The following is a 22,681-nucleotide window of genomic DNA, read 5'->3' as shown; positions in this document are numbered from 1 at the left end:
AGTAGTAGTAGTAGTAGTAGTAGTAGTAGTAGTAGTAGTAGTAGTAGTAGTAGTAGTAGTAGTAGTAGTAGTAGTAGTAGTAGTAGTAGTAGTAGCAGCGTAGCACTCCCTTCAATTCCACCACTCAGTAATTACTTAATCATTTAATCAGTACTTTCAATCAGCCCAGTCACTCACTCACTCTTCCCAGCTTACCAGAATCTATCCTGCGTATGTATGTATGCATACATGCATACAACCATCCATATCTCCCCCATCCACCCATCCATCTACCAACAAACAGCCCCAACTAACCTGAAATCAATGCCATCAACACCCCCACCTCAAAATAAAAAGATCCGGTCCTGCTCAGGAAATAGTTAAAGGTATAACAAACATACATACATACATACATAACCATAACCATAACGATACTTCCTGATCATATCATGCGCCAATTGTGTAATTAGCCATTTAATTCAATTTCAATTAGCTTATTATCTAGCAACTTAAGAGACTACTTCTACTAGGTAAGTATAGAACTTTACGAAGTGTATCAAATTGCGTCACTGAACATGCACGCACTGTGTTATGTAGTAAAGTAAATAGTACTTAGTACCTAACAACTTACCTGCTAGTAATTTTGAAAACAGTTGGCTAGACACATTGATACTTTCACTCTCTATGTTTCTAATTCCATGGGACTAGGGTCTATTACTGTCATCTATGACGTTATTGCGGTGCGTGGTGGTGGTGGTGGTGGTGGTGGTGGTGGAAAGGAAAGAAGGAACTAAGTAAGCTAGCTAACTAACTACTGGGCAAGACGGGAAGTACGGAGGCTTTAGCTGACTTGACATCATCGTGCAGATCTGAGGCATCCACGGAGTTTAGTCCAAATGGTGCGGGAGGGGGAAGGAGGAGATTGATTAAATTGGCCTGTTACTAAATAATAATATACGAATAATTCGATGAGTAAATAGGGATCAGGGCATGTGTTCAATTGGTGTAGTTGCTGCCCAATGGCCCAATGCGTACTTTTGGCATGCCGTCTACATCATAGAGAGAAGGTACATCTTTGTGATTCCAGTCATAAGTACAGGTTGTTAGATAATCTGTAGATAATGAAAATACATCAAAACGAGGTTAAGGTAGATAGATGTAGGGAGCTGATGCTTCTAGATTGCGGGAAACCAGTATGACGCCCTCATTTTGGGCGACAGGAGAAGCCAAATGAGCTATCGACGTGAAGGGTAATTTGAAATCTCCTCAATGACATTATTAATATCAAAGCCTGTGAGGGAGCAGGCGAGTGAGGATGAGCGAGTAGTTAGTCTATGCACTGACTCTGATAGACTGACAGGGACTAAGAGAGCTAGCGTCCGCGGGCTTGAGGATCAGCGACGGCCTCATCAAGAATCCAAAACCACCGATGCGCTTCGCCCCTCCGATCTGCTGCTATTCATCGACTTTCAGCAGCCCCAGCAATTAGGCCAGGCGCAAGCGCTCACTGGTACCAAGTTATAGGTAGTCGGGCTCGGCTGCCGCATCGGAGACAATCATCTCACATCAGCCCCTGTTTTCGCCTTCCCATTGGTCATTCTTGGCAGGCCGTGTCTGTAGCGGATATCGTTTCCTGGGCCTGTAGAATCGCTTGCTTTTTGTTCTTCCATGGGCCTTTGCTTTTTCCCTACTACCAGTCTTCTCCCTTTTCGGGCTATGCTCTTTTGTGATCCCGGTCTTGCTGTCCACGGGCCCTAGCCAACTTCAAGAGACCCGAAATAGAAAGATTGATCTATGTTAGTGGTACAGCAGGGTATGAAGGACTTGGCCCAACAGTTGATTTGGTCTAAGAAGTAATGGTCCGACCACGACTGCACTACAGCTAAATGCAGGAGCCAGTCACTGTGTGTTGACTGTTTATGTCTCCCTATTCGGACTCGTCACGGATCGCTGTTGCCTGTGCTCAACCATGGTAGATAGAGTGATGCACGATCGGGTCATATCTTCTGTCATCACTGGATCGACAGCCGTGGTGCTAGCATATCAAATTATACTTCTGGATAATTTAACAAGGACGATCGACAGTCCCAGTAATTCTGCATGCTCTCTCGATATTTGGATGCTCTGCTGGCATGATCAAACCAGAAAAGCCAACCCATAAAACAAAATGCAAGGATGACCGATCTACTGAATCTTGGAGGGAGACAGCAAGAATCGGTTCCCTAATCTCGGCGATGGACCAGTGCATGGCTTGCCTTGTGGTATAATGTGACGATCGGAATTGATGCCAGAGTCTGTGAGCCTTCGTATTGAGCCCAAGCACCGTGAGGGCGATTATGCGTTTCACGCCATCGCATAATGTGCCATGCCATCCTTCTCCATGTTCATCCACTTGGCTCGTACTTGGTATGCTTTGTTGAACCGGGTAAAGATATTGAGCGAGAAGTATAGCCGCTGGTCCGATAGAGAACACTACCGGTCATGCCTTATATTTGGGAGTAACTCAGATGGAAGGCCGACCGTGGCAACAGTTGAACTCACGGTTGTAGCCGTACGAGCTGTGGATACCGACCGATGTCCAGAAGTGCATAATGGGGTCCTTCCCTGGATCGCATTCAACGAACTATCGTAGTAGAGCCGAAGGGTTCGCCGAGCAAGGTTTGCTGCACTCCCTGAAGGATGTAGTAATAAGGTCACTAGAGTCACAAGTCAGACAATGTTTATACCATCAACAGCCAACAACCGCAGATGTCACCGCAAAACACCGCAATCTCCTTTCATCTTAAGGGTGTATCGCAACCTACATTATACCGATTTCCCAATATATTCAAGCCATGGATGCTCTATATAGTCGGCACTCTGTGAAATAAATGAACGGGAAGGAAAGAAATAAAAGACAAAGGAAAATAAAGTGGAATATTACAGAGGGGACACCAAGTGGAGAAGGAGGCAATCGACTCAACCTGCCAAAGAACAGAATATAGCAGAGTATAAGGATGTTGACAGATATCCAAGATCTTTCTTTGTTTTCGTCCAATGACGTTGATGTTCTTCACCATCCTCCTCCTTCTCACTGCCCGATTGAGCGAGAATGCTGGTCAGAATTGGAGGGCTGGTGGCTGCGATCCTCGGCAGGAACAAATCGGGACATTGATTGATCGAGAGTTCTCGAAAGCTTCAAAAGCTTTTCCTGAAACATCTCGAGGGTCATCCAGCCATCTGGCCCCTGGACCCCGTCAGTCATTGGTTTCGTTATGTCGTTGGTCATAGTTCCGGATGAGACTGATAAAGATCGCGCGCTGCCAATTCCTGGATTACGAACTGGTTCGGGTGGATCGTCATCTGTGTTATCTAGTCAATTAAATCTTCCACCATCCCGACTGCATGTTGCTAAAAACCAACAAAATACCTGGCGGGGCATGTAGTAGAATAGCAAGAGAAATCAACAGAGGGGTGGGGGATCTCACGGAAATGTGACGGTGTTTCTGTTGAAGGTGATAATGTCATTGCTCGTTCCTCTGGCGGTGGGGTAAAATAGCTCATATCGGAGGGAGTTTCTGGCGACTAACATGAGTAATTGCAGCACTAGGGGCGGATTGGGAGCATCCTACCTGGTTCGGGACTTGTTGCCTGGATCGGCTGGACGGGCTGGACGGGCTGGATGATCTGATGGCCCTGAGGACTGTGCGGAGGGTCCTCGCGGGAATTATTGGCCTCCATGTTCGATCCATATCTACGGACAAAGCGTGAGATGCGTTTGGAGTCGACTTCCTGCCCAGCAACACGAAAACCTGTTTGCTTGCCTCGGGCCGCTCGTTTCTGTTGCTTTCGGATCATGACATGGACTTCTTTGGCCTTGATATTCTTGCGGACATGCCATGCAGCCAGGCGATCTTTGTATTGTTTTTCTCTAGAAAGTTTGAATGTCAGGGGAAGCCTATAACCAAGCTGATTCGTCCAGGAGTGGGGAAGGGAAGGGAAATAAAAGAAAAAAGCAACATCAATAACAATGACGCACTGTCCTCTTCTTCCGCTTTTGGTGGTGAAAGGAAGAAACAGCATATTGCTGCAGAGGGACAAGCAATGCAAGCCAATAAGTGAGAAGAATGACAAATACGAGGGCGAGTGGGAAAGGCAAGAAACAGGGCAGGAATGGCAAATAAGAGAAATGGAGGCTGTACGATGCAACAAAGTTATAGTCACGCTCCATGATCCTCTTCACATCACGGAGCTTGAGTTGGTTGTCTCGGTAGAGACTCTCGATAGCCGTGCGATACTCATTCCAATCCTCTGATTTGCGGGGTCGGAAAACGGTTGATGAAGAGGAGGTTGGAATGGTAGTGATGGAGGAGGTGGTGGAGGTGGTCGTGGTGGACGGCGGCGGAATGGAACCATCCATCATGAATTAGTCACTGGATATTTCTCGTCAACCATACTCTGAATCGAAGCGGGACGTGCGAATCAGCTAGGCGGAAGCTCGATATCACAGCAGAGATCGGGAAGAGTAGTTGAAAAGAGAGTAAGGAAAAGGGTGAGAGGGAAGACGGGAGTAAAAAGTGGAGAGGCTAGATAGATAACTTGAGGAAAATAATAAGGTCGAAGATAAAAAAAAAAAGGCGAAGTAGGAGGGTGAAGTGGTTATTCAGACAGAAAGCCGTACGGAGAAGAGACGTCGTCAGGAGAGGGGGAATTGTGTCAGGGTAACCAGAAAGAGTAGTAAGTAGTAAGTAGATAACTAGACTAGCTAGCAGCGGCGGAGGCTGATGAAGCCAAAGGCAGCAGCAGGCGCGAAACAGGGTCGCGGTCTTACTAGCAGTTAGCTGGTGGGAGTAGATCGTGTTCTGCGGAGGGCGGGAATTGGTGGTGATATAGTTCGGGGGATTTCAGCGAGACCGAAAGAGTATGTAAGTAAGTAAAGTAATTTAGAAAAAAAAAGTAGTTGTTAGTTAGTTAGTTAGTCTTGACAGTTCTGTCAAGTCAAGTCAAGTCAAGCGCTGTCGAGTTGTCACAGTGTTCGACAACCGCCAGCCAAGGCGATAAAATCAATAGCGATAATCTTAGTCTGGAAAAATCAGTGGAAAAGAAAATAAGGAGTAGTAAGTAATGGCGACAGTAATAATAATGAATGATAATACTACCACAACTAAATAATAATAGCAACCATAACTATTACTCTTTGGCTGCTGCTGATGGGAAAAATAATTAGACTAATTGACGAGCCAGCAGCGGGTTAGTTAGTAGTACTACGGGGTATGCATGTCAGTAAGAGTAATGTACGTTGGCTGACCGGCCATCTGGATCCTTTCCTCCTAACCAAACGATGCCAACAAACAGGAGAAGACAGCAGCTTTGGAATGAAACATTCGGGAAGTAAAGTAAGCCATTGATTCCCTGTCCAATTGCGGAAATAGACGCAATTTTTTTTTTTTCGATTTTAACTCTGTTGGTTACAAGTTATGGGCGTAATGTGAGAGGAGGAGGGGGGGGAAGGGGAAGTAATGAGTATCATAAGAGAAAACACAGAAAACAGAAGGGTAAAATAAAACACAAAAAGGAAAGAGGAAAATAAAATACATCAAAACAAGTGCTAATTCGGGCCATGAGAAAGTAAACATTGTCAATACCGCAGACCGGAGGCGTCTGGGCAGCAAGTAAGTACTTCCTCTCCACTACTAGGCGAGGATCCCACAGGGCAACCGGGTGGTTCGCCGCTGGGGTAAACCTAGTACGGGCGCTAAATAAAAGTACCGCTGCTGACTGGCAGGGCCAATAGCATCCGCCTACCCTTTGCGGCGACCTGCTGCTGAAAAGCCCGCGGATGTCGCTATCCTGGTTCCCGCGAGCCAATCATGGATTATATGAAGTGGTCCGTGTACTTTTGTCACGTTCTGTCTGTCCGGTTCTGTATGGATGTATGGAGTTCCGACAGTTCGCGGTTTGTCGTAATTGTAATAAACCATCAGAATGTGGAATTACAATCATCATCAGCAGCAGCAGCATCATCATCAGGTGGGCAGGCACTAATTTAGGCGTTACGAGGTACCTTGCCTGGGTCAACCTGGTCAACCGCCTCGGAAGCTAAGACCTATTTCCTGAATAGTGCAGGTGTATCGTTAAACGGGGGGGATTACATCCTTTTTTTTTTTCTTGAATTTTGTTTTTATTCCTATTAATTTCTTTTCTTCCCACCCTAAATGTTTTGCAGATGTGATATAGAGGAAGTTTGGGTTACAACGGTATGCCAGCATGAAGTATGGCAGTCGCAAGTCAGGCACTTGGTAATATCTATCTACTACTACTACTTATCACTATCTATCCCTTTTGAAAAGTGAGACACTGCTTGGTATACTCGGGTAAATAGCCTGGTCGCCTCCTTCGGGAAAAGGTACCCAGTTGCTCTAGACTCCTGGTACTTACTAACACCTTGGAGAATATTTCCACAATGACGCCATGGATGATTTTCTGCTTCATCCGCAACAAACGCCAAAACTGAAGCTAGTATTCTCACCTCTGCCGGGTATAAAACTGTAAGAAACAAAAGGTGTAGACGGAAGGTTGAGAACCTGGTTCAAATGCGCAAAGAAAAAAAAAAAAAAAAACGGAGACACCTTGAACTGAAGCGCCGAGTTCTTTAGTCTGCGACCCATCCGACGGCCATACTACTTGGGAGTTAAGTGGTCCCTTCATATAAAATCTGCGCCATTTCTGCAGGTGCAACAGCTCGAAGGATCCGTCTAGCTCCAACGTATATATCCAAACCCCAGTCATACTTCCGTTGCGTCTCCTAATTACTACTAGTAGACTCCTGACACCAAGGAGCTCGTTCCTCTCAAGCTTGACAGGGGGGAGGGAGTCGGGGAAGGATGTCTTCCTGTTCGCTCAATCATCGCCCCCAAGATCTGCTAAAGGTACAGTGAGCATAGAACCCAGTGATCTAGAAAGGGAAAGAGCGATCATGATCATGCCAAATCATCAAGAATGGGCCAGTACTCGCCTTAATTTATCTGCCAGCACTGTATGATCAGGTTGCGGATGAAAAGGCTGCGGCTGCATTCTTTTCCTTCTTTTGCTGACATTTTTTTTTTTCTTTGGCTTGAGTTGGATTCGTGGATCTTCGGGACGGGACTTCCATACACGCGTCCGTGTGTTGATGAGTGGGCTCATGACCCGATGTGGCAAAGTTGGATCATAGCAAGGATCATAGGATGAGGCCTGAGCTCTCCCAAGCGAAACTTTCATTTCCATGACTGTGGCTTGGACGCTACCTTGATCAGGGGGGGAGGAATTGCCTCGTTTCCGAGAGAGAAAAAGGGATCACTCCAAGTCCTTCCCTGTTCATACATTGGATGCAATTCACTGCAGCCATTTCATTATTTCTCCGCCGTGAGGGTCGTCCAAACTCCCATTTATCAGGTTTCTTCCTGAGCATAATCTTGGGACGATATTCAACGACAGCTGGAACTTTCGGCCCGTCAAGTTGACGGTTCGGATCGGAGGTCCGCCCGTTTTCCCACCCAAAGTTCTGCCCGGGGATGCAAAAATACAACAAGAGCATAGGTACGGTATTTACGACCGGAGCCATTGTATGGACTATCTTCCTAGTACCTGTCCAAGCTTGCCGAGTCGGCCTGAGCACGACCACTGTGGAATATTATTAAGAAACTTAGTAGCTGGCATTGTTCCAGTCCTTACAGTTTAGAAAAATGATGGCTGCCTCCACGGGGGACTTAACATGAATAGGCACCGATACAGTCTGACAAGTGAGTGGGTTGGATCAATGTCCTTGTTCTTGTTACTCTAACCGTTTTTTCTTTCTGGCTGTCAGGGTTGGGATCGGTTCGTTTCAAGTATTGTATGTGCCTCACTAAACCGGCCACTGATCAACTTGGTTTCGCCCTCGTCGACCAGTGCATGGGATTCGCCACTAGCACTCTCGGAGAACAATACACTTTCTGTCTTGATCGGTGTCTCACCATCACTTGCTGCGAGCAAATACTCGGCCCATGGGGATCTTCATGATTGATGACATCAGAACAGCCACAGAGGACACGAACCGTGGGAGCACAGACTGCCTAGGGCTCTATACTTAAGTGATATAACTACATGAAGCCATGGCTAGTGGCTTTGCATACCTTACCTTTCTGTACTGGTACAACACCGTGGAAACAGCACCATTTTGCCATTATATTTCCGATCCACCAACTTTGGTGCAGGATAACGATTCAGGCTATTGGAGCCCCGGCGCTGCGCATTACCTTGGAAAATGAACCAGGACATTCAGCAAGGTGCGCCAGTTAGCCAAGGGCTGACAGAGGTCAGCTTAGGTACTTTCGCACTTACCGGGCAAACCTTCTACAACCTTGCACATAGTGCATGTGTCATCTGGTTCTGATGAGGCCTATTCTGTTTCTCTACTGTGACCCATAGAACAGAGCGAGCTGAGTCCTGCTGAGCACAGCTGAGGACGACAGAAACTCACTTTCGTGCTCTGGCGCATGCCAGCCAATGTCATTTGAGGATCGCCCATCCTCGTGGGAGGGATCCAGCCAGCCACATTGCACGGTATAGGATATGGCCCGATGAATGGTGGGAGAGATTGTGCTGTATTAATTTGTTGCCCCTGATGGCTCTCGTTCTTGGGGTTGGAGTTTCAATCACCAGCATTCGATCTCAGGTTTCACATGCCGTGTCCGCCAGCAGATCCAAAAGGCCATCCTCGCTTGGGTCAGCACTATCCGTACGTTGCTCAACATGGTGAGGCTAACCTAGTGGGCTCTGCGGAAGAGCCGAACTTTCTAATCCTTCCGTCCAGTATTGTAGGCATCTATGCTTCAACGCCTCGGCGTCCTGCTGGCTGTCGGGCACTCTCTTTGCAGCTGACATAGGATTTACTCAAAATGCTTCCATGCATCGGCACTAGAAGGCTAAGTCCAGTCGATCATCGCCATGCGTCGTCGTCCTGAGAATCAAGTTATCGACCACGACATATCACAACTGATGCCTGATTTTGTTTTTCCTTCGAGGACTAACTTCTTTAAGTTCTAACATATCGAAGCAGCCTGCCCACCAAACCCCCCTTCCTTGTCCCAAAATGCCCGTATCTGTGTTACTTGTGTAAAGATACGCGATACAGTATGATACTCCATCCTAGTAATTCCTGCCTATCAGTGTCGGGGAAATCCATACTAACCCGTTCAAATCCATACCAAAGCAAATTCCACCCATACCACCCTCTGATAAGTATAAGAGAAAAAGGAAATAAAAAAAGCGCAGATAGACAAGGAAAATAAAAGAAGCAATACCATTTCCCTCGCTGTCTCTTGTTTTCTCCCTCCGCCGGAAACTCACCCGGCCAAAAGTACCTACCTACCTACATGCAGTGATGAAATAACCCATACCTATCTAGGTAGGTAAGCTGATAGCCGGATAGTAAGTAAGTAGTAGCAGTAGTAGCAGTAGTAGTCCAGATTCCCTCCTCCACCCCCTCCCCTCTCTCTCATTCACAATCGAATATATCCTCCGCCCTAAGATTTAGTTTCAGCTAGCATCACGTAAGGGCTGAAACACAAAGCACTGCATGCACGACAACCTCGACCATTACAATATATTACTAGGTAGGTACCTAGTGCAAAGCCCATGTACGATATATGTATGTATATATGTATGTAACTACATACATACGTACATACATACCGCAATACATACATAGCATACATAACATACATCCTTACAACCGGAAATGGAACAAGGCAACCACCGGCGGCATACATACTTGCATCCAATCAATCAATCTATACATAGATAGATAGATAGAATACTACAGTACTAGGTACTACTAAGATAAGTATTTACCTACATACCTAACGGAAGGGAGCAGGCTTTTTATTGCTACTTACTTACTTCTTTCTTGGGTAAGAAAAAAGTAGTTCTTGGACGGTGTGGTCTGTCTGTCTGTCTGTCTGTCTGTCCGGTTCTTTACTACTGCCAATTTAGGTTGTTTATGGGTGAACCCCCACCCCCCACATATTTTCTCCGTGTCTTGTTTTGGGAAGAGAGAGTAGATTGATTATGGATGGATGGATGGAATGGACGGGTATATAGGAAGGTGATAAGTACTGGGGGTGGTTTGGCAAAAGTACATATGAAGTTCAGTGGAAAAAGGGACCTAGCTTTTGGGGGATGTTCATATTACAGATTGTTATACATGGTGAGTTATAAACTAAACTACGGGGGGAGGATATAATGATTCTGGTAATTAGTTGTGGATTTATGGCTGGTACTACTTAGTCACTTACTACTCCGTAGTACTTAAGTTGGGGGTAAGTTGATAGTAACTGGGAGATGTAAGGTGGTTGTTTTTTTCCAGTCTCACTACTAGGTATGTATGTATGTATGTATCTAGTATCAATTCGACTACGGATTTTTAAAAATAAGAAACGGAAAGAGAGGGAAGAGAAAAAAGCAGGTGGACGAGAGAAAGAGGAGACGCTAATGTCGCGCCGTGAATAGTGCATCCGTTTCCCGTGCGTGTCGCGCCCGCCAGTCCGTCACTTAGACAATGCGCTAAGGGACATCAATTAGAGGAAGGAAGTGAAAAAAAAAAAATGAGGAGGGGAAGAGCGGATGGGGTGGATGGATGGAGACGATGGGCGCTACCACAATCGCCTCCTCCTCTTTTCCTCTCCTCTTCCCTCGTGTGGATTGGCATGGGATGTAGGAGTTATCTAGCGTGGTTTTTTAGGGGTGTGGCCCCCCGGGGGCGGGCCGAAACATTCCCAGCAGTAGGTTATGTTTTCTTTTGTGACGGTTGTAGGATAATCCCTGGGCTATCTGTATGACATTGGAGGGTGAGGGGAGGGGGGAGGGGAGGAGAAGAAGGAGCGAAGAGAAAGAGGAGCGCAGAGGGCGAGATTGAGAAAGTGGGTAAAGACCCAGCGCCATGGATCCGCACAATGTCCGAATGATGGTGGCTGCATCTCTAGGCTGATTTTCCCTTTGTTTCCTTTGTTTTCGCTCCCGCGACGCGGCGTCAACTTTCGTCCATTTGGCCCTTTCGTTCGGACTTGCAGGGAACCTGGGGGTTTGGCGCGCCCGACACGCTGGACCTGCGAAATTGAGATGAAGGCGCTGCAGTCCAATCACGATGCGAGCGCTGCAAATGGCCAGTCTGCGGGTGTCTGTGATCGAAAGAAGCAATGGAGGGTGAGACAGGCAGGTAGGCAGGCAGACGAGTCCAGGCAAGGCAGTCATGTCCGTTGGGAGGGAAAGCCATGGCTGGCTCCCATGTGGCCCACTGTCTATCTTGCCTCTCCAAGGATAATCGTACGCAGGAGTCATTCAGGAAGCCAATCCTGCATCTCGCTTACAGGATTGAGTGTCTGGTCGTGTCAGATTTCGGAAAGCCCACACACACGCCCTCTCTTCTCTCACACACTGCTCCCGACAACTAGAGGACGATCTCCCGTCTCTACCACATTTTGCTCAAAGGCATCCGTCAAGGCAGGCTGAACCTTCAGCCAATACCAGCAGGAGACTCAAAGTGACACTTTCCCTGCTTGTCTATCCCTGTCAGGGCCACTCCACTGGATCCCAGCCGGCTTGTCGAGGAGATCGTCCTCCTCTCCCGACACCGCCAGCGTTTTGACGAAAAAACTGGCCACGGGAGAAGACAAAAGAGGCAATACGTAAATCGCAACTACTGCGCGGTATCGTTGATCATATGCTGCTAATTCTCACTGGGACAAGGTTGCTGCTGATGGTCATGCTACAACCGCGTGATGCAAGGAAGAGAAAGCATGGTGGACTGAATACATGCTGAAGTGCCATACTGCCAGCTCACACGGCTGATGACCAGATATTTGCTTTCATCCATTCAAGTATCAACTGGTTCATCCGGTGAGAGCTATGATGAGCGAAGTACGTTACCCAACATCGGCTTGTGGGCTGCAGGGTCGATGGGAGTCAGTCCCATTGATGATCCCAGTGGGAGTAAAGCAGGGCAGGGGGTTGCAGTCTTGTTTAATCCCGCACTGTCGGTCTATACCAGATGACGGCTTCATTTTGTCGTAGGGGTAGTTGTAGGCATCCCGGCTTGTTCGCCAGCTGCAACTGCTGCTGCTGCGACAGCAGCAGAATTACTGGAACCCGCGCTAGCAACGTTGCTCGCATGCGCCAGCAGGAACTTACAACAGGTCAGAGTGTATTTGCATGCACGGGTCCAGGTTTCGTCGTTCTGGTTGAAGCCAAGCTTGATGCTGGCGTCGCCAATCTTGTCGCGCTTGATCTCGTATGGAAGCTTCAATCCGGGCACTGTAGTGTTAGCCTGACCCCGGCGATTTGAGGGCACAGGCGCCGGCGTCTTCTCCACAAATTCACCTAGTTGACGTAAACATTCCAGAAACGCCACCATGCCTGCATCAAACCGGCGGTGAAGCCAAGGTAGATTTAGGGGCAGCTCGCCCGATGAGAACAGGTCGAGGACGGTGATCTTGGGCGGTGCGGATGACATCGCATTTGCTCCACTCAGCGCCGACTGAGCCGGGGACGGTCGAGACTGTTCGATCTTCTCTATTCTAGACATAGATCCCATTGGCTTGATCTGGTACCCTTGAAACTGGAAGCCTAACTTGTCGGCGATGGTTGCTAGGAGGAGCGCTGTCTGACCCCAAGCAGCATTGATCTCGGGCCAGTCCACCGATGGGTTGGCCAATCGACCAAGCCGCAACCCGTTGATCGTTCCAAAGTAGCCATCGTGACCGATGCAGAAAGCGTCATTGTACACATTGGTCCTTTGTAGTCTTTCGAGCTGGCGAGAGTCATGGTCGTATTTCATGTTTAGCGCATCGCGTTCGTTCTGAAAATCGGAGAGGGTCAAGGCAAATGAATTGCGATCACGCCAGAACTTTTCCTCTTCAAGATCCAATTGACGGGCTTCCTCCTCCAGGCCGGCGATTTCTTCATCCAAAACTGACTTTTCTGCTTCCAACGCAAGGAGTTCTTCAAAGGCGAGCTTCTCCGCATCCAAGGTCTCCTGTAGCGACTTCTGGGCCGCCTCGAGTTCTTCAGCTGTGGGGACAGAGGAGTTTAGGTTTCGCAAGAATGAGATGTATGCATCCCGCTCCTTTGTGGCATCTGCTAGTCGTTGCTGTAAACCGTCCACGAGCATCTCTGTACATTCGGTGCAGATGGGATGGTCAATGTCGGATCGCGCGGAGATTATATCAAACAGCCGACTTGTTCGTTCGACTTGATCTGCGAATGATGCGTCGTCCGATCCGCGATCGTTGGACTGTGTGCTGGCCGGCAGCTTACTATTCGCGGGATTATCACTGCTGGGACCGGGCATTCCATGTGGTGGCCCAACTTGAGACTCCGTGAGCATCACAAAGGACATGTTACCACTGTCACCTCGGCCCAGCCTTGGAGGGTTGGTCTGGCTACTGCCTGCCTGGCGGGGAGCTGGAACAGATCTCCGATATACCGGTGATGTAGCATGTTTAGAGGCCCGGTCGTAAAGCTCTCGTCGCTCTTGGGGGTAGGAAGGTCGGGATGATGAATGAGTGCCATGGTCCGGCAGGGATCTACCTGTTGAGCCTGGAGAGTTCGAGACGAGAAATGGTTAATTTCCGGCATGATTCCGTGCAGCTAAACAGAGAGAGAGGGAGGAGAGGCCAAAGCTGAGATTAACGTACCGATCAGCAGGTCGAAGGCGGCGGGGTTGAGGGACTCGAGAGAGCCATCCAACTTCAAGGGAGTCCGACACTTCTGGCAATACATGGCGAAATGATGGAATCAGTCACCCTGGCATTATTATGATTGTGAAGGGGAAATGGTGATTTTGTCTGACGGGAGCCAGGGAGAAGATCGAGAAGGACGAGAGGGAGCTTTGGGGATGGTCGGCAGGGGATCGCATTTCACGAGACGTCATGCGGCAATCCGTGCGCGGCGCGTGTTTTGGCGTCGTTCTTTCCCCGACCGGCAGTTTCAATGGTTTCTATTCACTCAATGCAGCTTCAGACAATCGGAATGCAAAGTCGGTTGGTCTAAGACTCTGGAAGGTATGCATAGTCCGTGTTAATCTCTTGGAGCTGAGCCTGTTCCGAAGCTTTTGAAATGTGTTTATGTTGTTCACTAAACATTGAAATGTATCTCTCTCTCTCTCTCTGTGCACTCGGGAGTTACTATGTCACTCCCAGTTCCTTTCTCAGTCTGCTCTACCTTGTCTCGTTTCGTCTTTACCTTTATGAATCGGCAGTTCCGCTGCTTTGTCTATTTATACTACCTGTTACTAACTACAAGTGTAAAGAGCTTTCAACAGGCGATGTCACAGCCTTGATCCAAACGACCTTTCGCTCGGTGTTTTCCGCAGAAGCAGCGCTGGAAACCTTCTTCGTCGCTACTCTCCCCTTCCAGCGCACCCAGAATAATTCAGCTACAATTTAACGAGACAATGGAAAGGCCCGCGAAAAGACCACGCTTCTCCATGGGGCCGGAACCCGAGGAAGAAGTGGACGATATGGACATTCACGAAGCACGTGCGCAGAATGATCTCCGTCTGAAGTCGATCTTCGAAGGCATTTTTGAAAAATACGGCAAGGACTTTACGGACGTTGGCGACGAAATTGATTTACAAACCGGAAATATAATCGTGAACAATGGCCACATCCAGGCCATGGAGGGTGAAGATGATACCAGGGAACAGAATGGTTGGCTGTTCGAGACGGACTTGTCTGCACCTCCAAATCCCGATGCGGACAATGTTAAGTTGGGCAGTTCTGCTCATTCTCCTGATGCAGAGGAAATCGGAGGTGATGCTGCAGGAGATGACGGCGGCACGCAATCGCAGCATCCACCGGCGTCGATGCCATCGCAAACAGGGCTGGTCCCGGACCAGCCATGGGACGCCATCATGGGCGAAGCAGCCAATGACGATCCGGACACTAACGACGAGAGGTCTAGTGCGGACTCGCTGCTAGATACTGCATTGTGCGTCCAGAATAACCCGGATGGCTCTCGGGGCCGAAAGGTGACGGCAGATGCCACAGGGAGACCGACCATCAAAAAAGCAAATTCTGCGGCTGAAGCATCCGCCCAATCCAAGGAAGTCAAGTTCAGTGAGGCGGTGGAGGCGATATGGCGCGTTCCTGAAATTAGCGGGGACTTTGCTACGCCTACATGGAACAAGTCACGTCCTGCGTCTTCTTTCAATACAGTGCGGTCTCAGTCTCCACCGGGATCAGGGTCTATCTGGGCACTTCCTTGGTCCTCTCGACGGGGCTCTGGACAAAAACGCGCAACGAAGCCTCAGAAGTCACCGCAGGGGAGGAAGCATCATTCTAGCCCCGTCGTGTGCGACTGGTCCTTTGCAGAGACGCCGGACGGAGACGAATCCGACGATCCGTTGCAGGAAGACTATGAGCCCTCGCCGACGCCCAAACGGGGCATGGAGATCCGAGGAAAGCGCTCGGAATCACACACCCCAAGCCGTGCGAAAGACCGATGCGAGTCTTGCCAGCAATACTTTGCTCGATCCGATTACATTTCCCATTTGAAGGGCCTTCTATCGCAGGCCCCCGATGGCCAACATGATCAGGCAGCCATGCGGAAGCATCTGGCCGCCATAACCAACTCTCATGATTCAGAGAAGCGGGCAGCAGCGACCAGCACTTCCACCCAAAAGAGTGGGGCTTCCTCTGAAAATATAACGAAAGCATCGGCGGAGAACACTCCAGACAATCCTGATACGACGACGCCTACGAAGAAACGTGTTCGGACGTACATTAGTCCAGATGAAGCAAGGTTGATTATTGAGATGAGGCAAGTACAGGGGAGAAAGTGGAACGAGATCGTCGACCGACTTCCACACAAAAACCTGCCCCAACTCCTTAACTGGAATAAAACGCACTGGAGTGAACGCCGAGCGAACCCGCCTCCATTGTCCAGACCGTGGACTAAACAGGAGCGGGAAGAGTTAATCAAAATCAAAGACCAACACAACCTCTCGTGGGCCACCGTCCGTGCAAGACTGTCTGGACGCCCAGTTGCGGAGATCGAATTCGAACTATTGCAGCTCTGGAGTGGCGAGGCCGTTTAATGCCCACGAAGAAAGATAATTGGGCGCGCGCCCGTGTCAGACTGACAAGGACGGGATGAAGCCGATTCGCGGCAACTGAGTCAGAGTTCGATTCGATTCAGACGTGCAACCAGTCAGTGGGGACGATCGCCTCAAGCACGACTTCTTGCCAGATTCATGCCACGACCCACTAGGGCAATTCTGGATGACAGGAGGGCCGTAGACAATCGCGCGGTTCTATCTAGCGCGAATGGGAGCCACCGCCACGGTTCGTCCGGGTAAGGCCGAGGGGATCCCAGCTTGTCGGTTTCAGCGGCAACGAGCATAGTTCTGGCCGCCGCCATGTCCGACACTAGCATCAGCTTCATACATAGCGGGAATAGCATGTTTGGGCTTTGTCGCCCCTGTCCAGGGGTCTTCCCGGAGGCCCATAGATGATTATTTCTGCCTTGTCTTTCTTTGCCCGTGACGAACCCCATGCTTGTCCGCAATGAATCGTAGCTTCTATTGATCCTCTTCCTTTGCGTTCAAAACATCTTCCAGCTTTGTATCCACGGCGCCACCAACATCTCCGGCTTTGGTCCAGAACCTAGAAAGATGTCTCGAACCCGAATCAGACAGCACTGTCACAATCCTGTGACCGGGTCCCAGCTTCATTGCCGTCTTCACGGCCGCGAAGCCTGTGCGATGGGAGATTTAGCATGAGTAACACGGCAAAGGAATCCTTGGGGGTACTCACAGTTCACGGCACTGCTACTGCCGATGAATATGCCGTCCTTTTCTACAAGCCACCTAGCCATAGCCAAAGCCTGAGCGTCCGTCACTCTGACTGCGTCATTAACCAGCTCCTTCCCAGCCTCAAAGTTCGCCGTCACACGGTTGATCCCAATTCCTTCAACAATAGTATCGACCTGTCTTCGTCGTCTAGTGCCCTCCTTCTCCTTGTAATCGAACATGACGCCAAAGCGAACTCGATTGTACAGTCCACTTCCCTGAGGATCGGCCAGCACTACATGCAAGTTCGGTATCTTTGGCTTCAGGAAGAGCGCCACGCCAGAGATAGTACCCCCAGTCCCAGCGCCCGCGACGAAAGCATCCAGTTTTCCCTCGCATTGTGCATAGATTTCAGGCCCTGTGCCATTGAAGTGTGCTCGCCAATTGGACTCGTTCTCGAACTGGTCAGCGAAGAAACCCCTTCCGTCCGTGTTCGATGCGGTTTGCGCTTGCGCAAGAGCTCGCGCCCGGTTGACGAAGTTGTCCTTTTCCACAATGGGTGCGGGTGGTACGCGGTCGACAATGGCGCCTAGTTTAAGGAGGAGATTGGACTTTTCAATCGCTTGGTCGGATGGCATACAGCTAGAGCATACCGTTAGTATGAGAGCTTGTAGCGGGGTTGTAGCAAAGTGGGTAGGGCTATGGGAAACGAACATGTGCGCGAGATAGCCTTTCGCACGGGCTAAGGTAGCCAAGGAGATTCCCGTGGAGCCAGAAGTACCCTCGTAGATTGTGTCGCCTGAATGAGGTCTTAGGATACCGTGTTCTTCGGCCTGCGGGGGGTGTAAGAGACAATCCAGAGGGGTAGGGTGGGTTGCGTTACTATTTGAATCATGCTCAGCGCGACGCGATCCTTGGAGCTTTGTCCAGCTCCATTGAGGAACTGCAGCATTGTTAGATATACCCCAATTATTGTTCTTGAAGGTGTAGTAAAAATGTGGACGATGTAAGAGTGGAATGACGTACTTCGGCCTTGCCCAATATCTCGCACCCTGTCGCATCGGACAATGATTTGATTCGGAACAAAGGTGTGTTTCCAATGCAGCCCTCAATGCCTTCGACAATGGCGGGAGGGCCCGGTCTAGCGATCAAGGCATCTTCGGAGGTTGTTGCGGCTGTCTTCGCTTGCGAGCTTGCTTGGTAGTAGTCTTTGACGCGGCGCTCTAATTCCGGGTAGACAAGATCCTTGAATCCCAGGGTAAGAAGAACACCAGCGACAAAGGCAGTGCCAATATACAGATGCGAGCGGTCATCCATGCTTGGAGGGGATCAAGTAAGAGTATCTGCAGTGAAGAGAAGATATCAATTCATATCAATTCATCTACGTCAGAAGCTGGTCGGAGAAGAGACCGGAGAAAAAGCTCGGGCCAACCAGAGCAACTCCGGCCAATGGATTTCGTGATTCGTCGCCTGACCTCCTCACTCTCTCGCTCTCTCTTCGTCTTTCACGATCCCTCCTCGGCCTGCGCTTTGCTGCTGCTCGCCGCCAATTCCTCCTCATGGACTCGCCAGTCCTGAATCAGCTGTTTCGGCAGCTGTTTCAACATCCTGCCTGTCGCCAATCATGGAGATCCTCATCTGCCCTGTCGGGGCGCCGACCGGGTTGCGTGCGCCTGTCATCCACCCCATCCCGTCAACAGTCTCGCAACCTCAGTTTCCAAAGTTTTAAGAGACGCCTCTTTGGACATTCGAAACTAGATCCTGGAACACTATGGGCCCCGCGAGATCAGGTCATGCAGAATGTCGACAATTTCGAAGAGCAATTGCAGGCGTATCCGTTGGTGACGGCTAAAGAGCTCCGCCATCATCGTGAGCGGCCGCGACAAGTGAAGATGCTGACGAGAGAATTTATCGATGGTGGGGAGGCCTGTCCACTATGTGATTGATGGTCGCTGATGCTAATGATGTTGTCTCGTTCTTTTCTAGACAGTTTATACAATCACAATTACGGCTACTTCTCGAAACACGCCACCATTTTCCGCCCCGGAGAGCCATTTTATTTCAACGAGATCGAGGACGGTCCGGCATTTTATCGCATGCTTGGGCAACGTTACGACGAATTTGAGGATCAGTTGGATGAGACCAATCCAGATGTCGCTCGTCAGCTGTGGCACACGCCAACGGAGCTTTTCCGACCTTATTACGGAGAGACGATTGCACGGTACTTGGTGTCGAACTACAAGTTGACGCTGTACCCCTACCACGACCTGATCATATACGAAATGGGTGCCGGAAATGGAACCATGATGATGAACATATTGGATTACATTCGCGACACAGATTACGAGGTTTACCAGCGGACCAAGTACAAGATCATTGAGATTTCGCCGTCGCTGGCCTCGCTTCAGATGCAGAACTTGACCGACTCGCTGGATGCGGCCGGCCATTCAGACCGTGTGGAGATCATCAACCGCTCGATTTTCGACTGGGATACATATGTACATTCGCCGTGCTTCTTCCTGGCGCTGGAGGTGTTCGATAACTTCTCCCATGATCAAATCCGCTACGACCTCAAGACGGAGCTGCCTCAGCAGGGTGGAGTGCTGATTGACGCCAACGGCGAGTTTCTCGAGTACTACAATACGCAGCTGGACCCGATTGCTTCTCGCTTTTTGCGAGTGCGCCAGGCTGCGGCGCGACGGAAGTTCCGCACTCCCTTGACCTCCAAGTACATGAAGTTGATGCGCAGTCAGCTGCCCTGGCAGGAGGGCCATCGCTACACCCTGCCGGAGTATATCCCCACGCGGCTCATGCAGTTCTTCGATATCCTGAACACCTATTTCCCGGGCCACCGGCTGATCGCCAGTGACTTTGACACTCTCCCGGATGCCGTTCCGGGTGTGAATGCGCCCGTGGTGCAGACGCGATACAAAAGACGGACAGTTCCAGTGTCGACACCATTTGTATGTTTCTCTCCCTTCCATGTGCTAGGTTGGTTGTATATTAACTTTGCATTAGGTCCACCAAGGATACTTCGATATCTTCTTCCCTACTGACTTCAACACCACCGAAGACATCTACCGTGCTGTCACGGGCAAGCTGACGCAGGTGATGAGCCACGAAGACTTTATGCGCCGGTGGGCGTATATTGAAGACACGGAGACGAAGAACGGAGAGAATCCGCTCTTGACCTGGTATAAGAACGCCAGCATGTTGATCACTGTGTAGAGGCGTCTATATGTATCATAGTATCAAATATCCAAGCAAGCATATCGCTGTATCTGCTCGTGTTTGTCTCTGCCGTAACTCTGGTGCCTCGGCACCTAACGGAGCTTCATGGTTGGCGGGCCCTTCATCCGACCCTCAAACCATCTCTTCCATCCATTCCTTCTCCCTTCTCCTCTTTTCCTTCCCATCATTTCATCCATCCATCCAAAGCACCAACTTGCTAACCCGTGAGGGGAAATCGGCACCAAATCCGGTCAGCTTCCCCTCCCATCCCCGCAGCATCATCCGGATAGAAACCTAATCCATCCTCCCCCGAGATAGGCAGGATAAGACGATCAGGAGCCCTTGATTGGCAGCACCACCGATATCATCCGGCCGTGCAACTTATCTCCTCCCTTGGTTCATCACCATGATAGCCAACCGTGTTAGACTGTCGTGTAGGACACCTGATACCCCATCCGGCTTTAAGTCCGGCGCTGTGGCCTCTTCTTCCACCGTACGACTCTGGAATCTCCAGTAATTTCAATCCTCCATAGTCCTTCTTACCCATCTGCCCAAGACATCCTATATCCGCAAAGCTAGTATATAGAAACAACAACCATGACTATTCCAACCTGGAAATCAACCGTCTACAAGAAGCGCGCAGCTCAGCTGGCCGCCATTCCACCTAATTGGCGTCTCCCGGAGTCCATCACTGCCGATCCGCCACTCAATGCTCTAGAGGCAATCCGCTCCTGTGACATTCTCACGGAGAAAGAGCTGGAATGGACAGAGATTAACGATAGTACTGTGCTACTTTCCATGCTGGCGAACCGCGAGATTAGTTCCGTTCAGCTCACGACGGCGTTCTGTAAGCGCGCGGCCATCGCCCAGCAGCTTACCAAGTGCTTAACGGAGATTTTCTTCGACAGGGCACTGTCGCGGGCTAAGGAGCTCGATGATATCTTGGAGAAGACGGGGAAGGTGACGGGACCGTTGCATGGGCTGCCGGTTTCGATTAAGGATCGTTTTGATGTTGAAGGGTTTGATACTACCGTTGGTTTGTGTCCATTCCCTAGAACTACTGCTGCTGGGAGAGGAGTGGTGACTAACTACTTGTATGTAGGCTGGGTTGGACTAGTTGGTAAACCCGCGAAAAGCCACAGCAGTATTGCCTTGTCGTTAGAGTCAATGGGAGCAGTGTTGTACGTGAAGACGAATGTGCCACAGTCTCTGATGGTAAGCAATCACACTTCTACCTTGCTCATGATGGCAGACGCTGATTGAGCCAGATGTCTGATTCCTACAACCATGTATTCGGACAATCCATCAACGCTTTCAACAACAAACTTATCTCCGGAGGCAGCTCCGGCGGCGAAGGCGCCCTCATTGGCACGGGTGGCAGTGTCGTTGGTATTGGAACAGATATCGGGGGCTCAATTCGCGTCCCAGCCAATCTGCAGGGTTTATACTCGATCTGTCCTACCACAGGCCGAGTACCATGGAACTGCTCATTGTATGGCTCCATCGCCATATACCATGACTCTATAAACAACGGCTGACCATCCCCAGCATGCACCAACACTACCTCGTTCCTCCAGTCGCAGGGCCCATGGCCCGCAGTCTATCCAGCATCGAGCATTTCATGCAATCCCTCCTCGACTCCAACCCTTGGAACATCGACCCAGGCTGCATCCCAATCCCTTGGAGAAAGGAACTTGCTGCGAAACCCACAGGCAAGCTACGACTGGGAATAGTTTACGACGACGGCGTAGTCAAGCCGCAGCCCCCAATCGCCAGGGCAATGCGCGAAGTTGCAGAGAAACTCAAAGAGGCTGGTCATGAAGGTGTGTACACATTTCAGAACCCCCGCTCCTTATCCTCAAGTTCCACTAACCAAACCAGTCTTCGAATGGGACACCTCCCTCCACGTCACAGGCCAAAACCTGTGGACAAAAGCCATCCTCGCCGACGGAGGCCAACACTGTCGCTACCTATGCGACATTGTCGGGGAGCCACTGATCGAAGGAATGGTCGTAGGGACAGAGAAAGATGAACTGACCATCTCAGAACGCGAAGAGGTTAGTCCCATACCATACCCTTCTACCCTCTTAACCTATTTAACACAAATAAATAGCTCGAAGAAACCAAATGGGCCTACCAAACCACCTTCCTCCAGCAATGGACATCAAGCAACATCGACGCCCTCCTGATGCCCGTCACACCCTGGGTCGGCTACCGGCCGAAATCCTGGGTCGTCAGTTCCCAGTGGCTCGGCTACACGGCTCTCTGGAACTTGCTCAACTATGCGGCTGTTACTGTTCCGGTGGCTAAAGTGGATGGTGCGCTTGATCAGCCCGATCAGGAGTGGTTGGAGCATGTGCCTAGGAATGACTCGGATCGGTTTAATTGGGAACAGTGTATGCATACATACTCTCCTTTTCCATTCCCTTACTGGTTTGTTCTTATTGTAGAGACTGTTTGCTGACGCTGTCTAGATGACCCTGACTTGGTCAAAGACATGCCCATCACGGTACAGATCGTTGGAGGCCGGTTTGGTGAAGAAAAGGCCGTTTCGGTGGCTAAGGTGTTGGATGAGGTTTTGCGGTAGTGGTTATAGATACTACGTACTGGGTATTGCTATACATTGAACGTATATACTACTATGTATAGTCTCAGGCATGTGATGTACAGATAATATGAAGTGCA

At 49.8% G+C, this 22,681-nt stretch overlaps 7 protein-coding genes across 7 annotated transcripts; 3 read left to right on the top strand and 4 right to left on the bottom strand.

The window, feature by feature from the left end:
• Window positions 1–998: 998 nt before the first annotated feature.
• Window positions 999–1,503, top strand: BO79DRAFT_252727 (uncharacterized protein; the record flags this gene model as incomplete). The annotated part of the gene is made up of 3 exons (XM_025685948.1): window positions 999–1,046; window positions 1,159–1,229; window positions 1,332–1,503. 3 exons carry the CDS (start codon window positions 999–1,001, stop codon window positions 1,501–1,503), a joined length of 291 nt encoding a protein of 96 aa, XP_025542039.1.
• A 1,546-nt stretch (window positions 1,504–3,049) lies between these two features.
• On the bottom strand, window positions 3,050–4,381 carry BO79DRAFT_141979 (Clr5 domain-containing protein; the record flags this gene model as incomplete). Its single annotated transcript, XM_025678265.1, has 4 exons — window positions 3,050–3,321; window positions 3,447–3,536; window positions 3,591–3,889; window positions 4,161–4,381. 4 exons carry the CDS (start codon window positions 4,379–4,381, stop codon window positions 3,050–3,052), a joined length of 882 nt encoding a protein of 293 aa, XP_025542038.1.
• A 6,223-nt stretch (window positions 4,382–10,604) lies between these two features.
• BO79DRAFT_79804 (uncharacterized protein) lies at window positions 10,605–11,675 on the bottom strand. Its single transcript, XM_025689760.1, has one exon. The coding sequence runs from the start codon at window positions 11,314–11,316 to the stop codon at window positions 10,717–10,719; it is 600 nt and encodes a 199-aa protein (XP_025542037.1). The 5' UTR covers window positions 11,317–11,675; the 3' UTR covers window positions 10,605–10,716.
• Window positions 11,676–12,034: 359 nt separating this feature from the next.
• Window positions 12,035–13,755, bottom strand: BO79DRAFT_226342 (beclin 1; the record flags this gene model as incomplete). Its single annotated transcript, XM_025683786.1, has 2 exons — window positions 12,035–13,563; window positions 13,671–13,755. The coding sequence occupies 2 exons, from the start codon at window positions 13,753–13,755 to the stop codon at window positions 12,035–12,037; spliced, it is 1,614 nt and encodes a 537-aa protein (XP_025542036.1).
• Window positions 13,756–14,211: 456 nt separating this feature from the next.
• Window positions 14,212–16,313, top strand: BO79DRAFT_79797 (Myb-like DNA-binding domain protein). The gene has a single exon (XM_025689759.1). It carries the CDS (start codon window positions 14,429–14,431, stop codon window positions 16,070–16,072), a length of 1,644 nt encoding a protein of 547 aa, XP_025542035.1. The 5' UTR covers window positions 14,212–14,428; the 3' UTR covers window positions 16,073–16,313.
• A 242-nt stretch (window positions 16,314–16,555) lies between these two features.
• BO79DRAFT_252723 (putative cysteine synthase) lies at window positions 16,556–18,082 on the bottom strand (the record flags this gene model as incomplete). Its single annotated transcript, XM_025685947.1, has 5 exons — window positions 16,556–16,731; window positions 16,791–17,407; window positions 17,480–17,598; window positions 17,649–17,708; window positions 17,792–18,082. 5 exons carry the CDS (start codon window positions 18,080–18,082, stop codon window positions 16,556–16,558), a joined length of 1,263 nt encoding a protein of 420 aa, XP_025542034.1.
• A 575-nt stretch (window positions 18,083–18,657) lies between these two features.
• Window positions 18,658–22,583, top strand: BO79DRAFT_226338 (putative acetamidase; the record flags this gene model as incomplete). The annotated part of the gene is made up of 10 exons (XM_025683785.1): window positions 18,658–18,682; window positions 18,752–19,728; window positions 19,784–19,873; window positions 20,576–21,032; window positions 21,099–21,211; window positions 21,265–21,415; window positions 21,580–21,819; window positions 21,878–22,053; window positions 22,110–22,392; window positions 22,471–22,583. The coding sequence occupies 10 exons, from the start codon at window positions 18,658–18,660 to the stop codon at window positions 22,581–22,583; spliced, it is 2,625 nt and encodes an 874-aa protein (XP_025542033.1).
• Between the last annotated feature and the right edge of the window lie 98 nt (window positions 22,584–22,681).

This window comes from Aspergillus costaricaensis, assembly GCF_003184835.1.
Source record: "Aspergillus costaricaensis CBS 115574 unplaced genomic scaffold BO79scaffold_8, whole genome shotgun sequence".
NCBI classification, from domain to species: domain Eukaryota; kingdom Fungi; phylum Ascomycota; class Eurotiomycetes; order Eurotiales; family Aspergillaceae; genus Aspergillus; species Aspergillus costaricensis.
This window is presented reverse-complemented; position numbering and strand designations above follow the sequence as displayed.

Coding starts and splice junctions, on each gene's coding strand:
- BO79DRAFT_79804 (XM_025689760.1), bottom strand. CDS start 11,316: ATGACTCCTGCGTACGATTATCCTTGGAGAGGCAAGATAGACAGTGGG.
- BO79DRAFT_79797 (XM_025689759.1), top strand. CDS start 14,429: ATGGAAAGGCCCGCGAAAAGACCACGCTTCTCCATGGGGCCGGAACCC.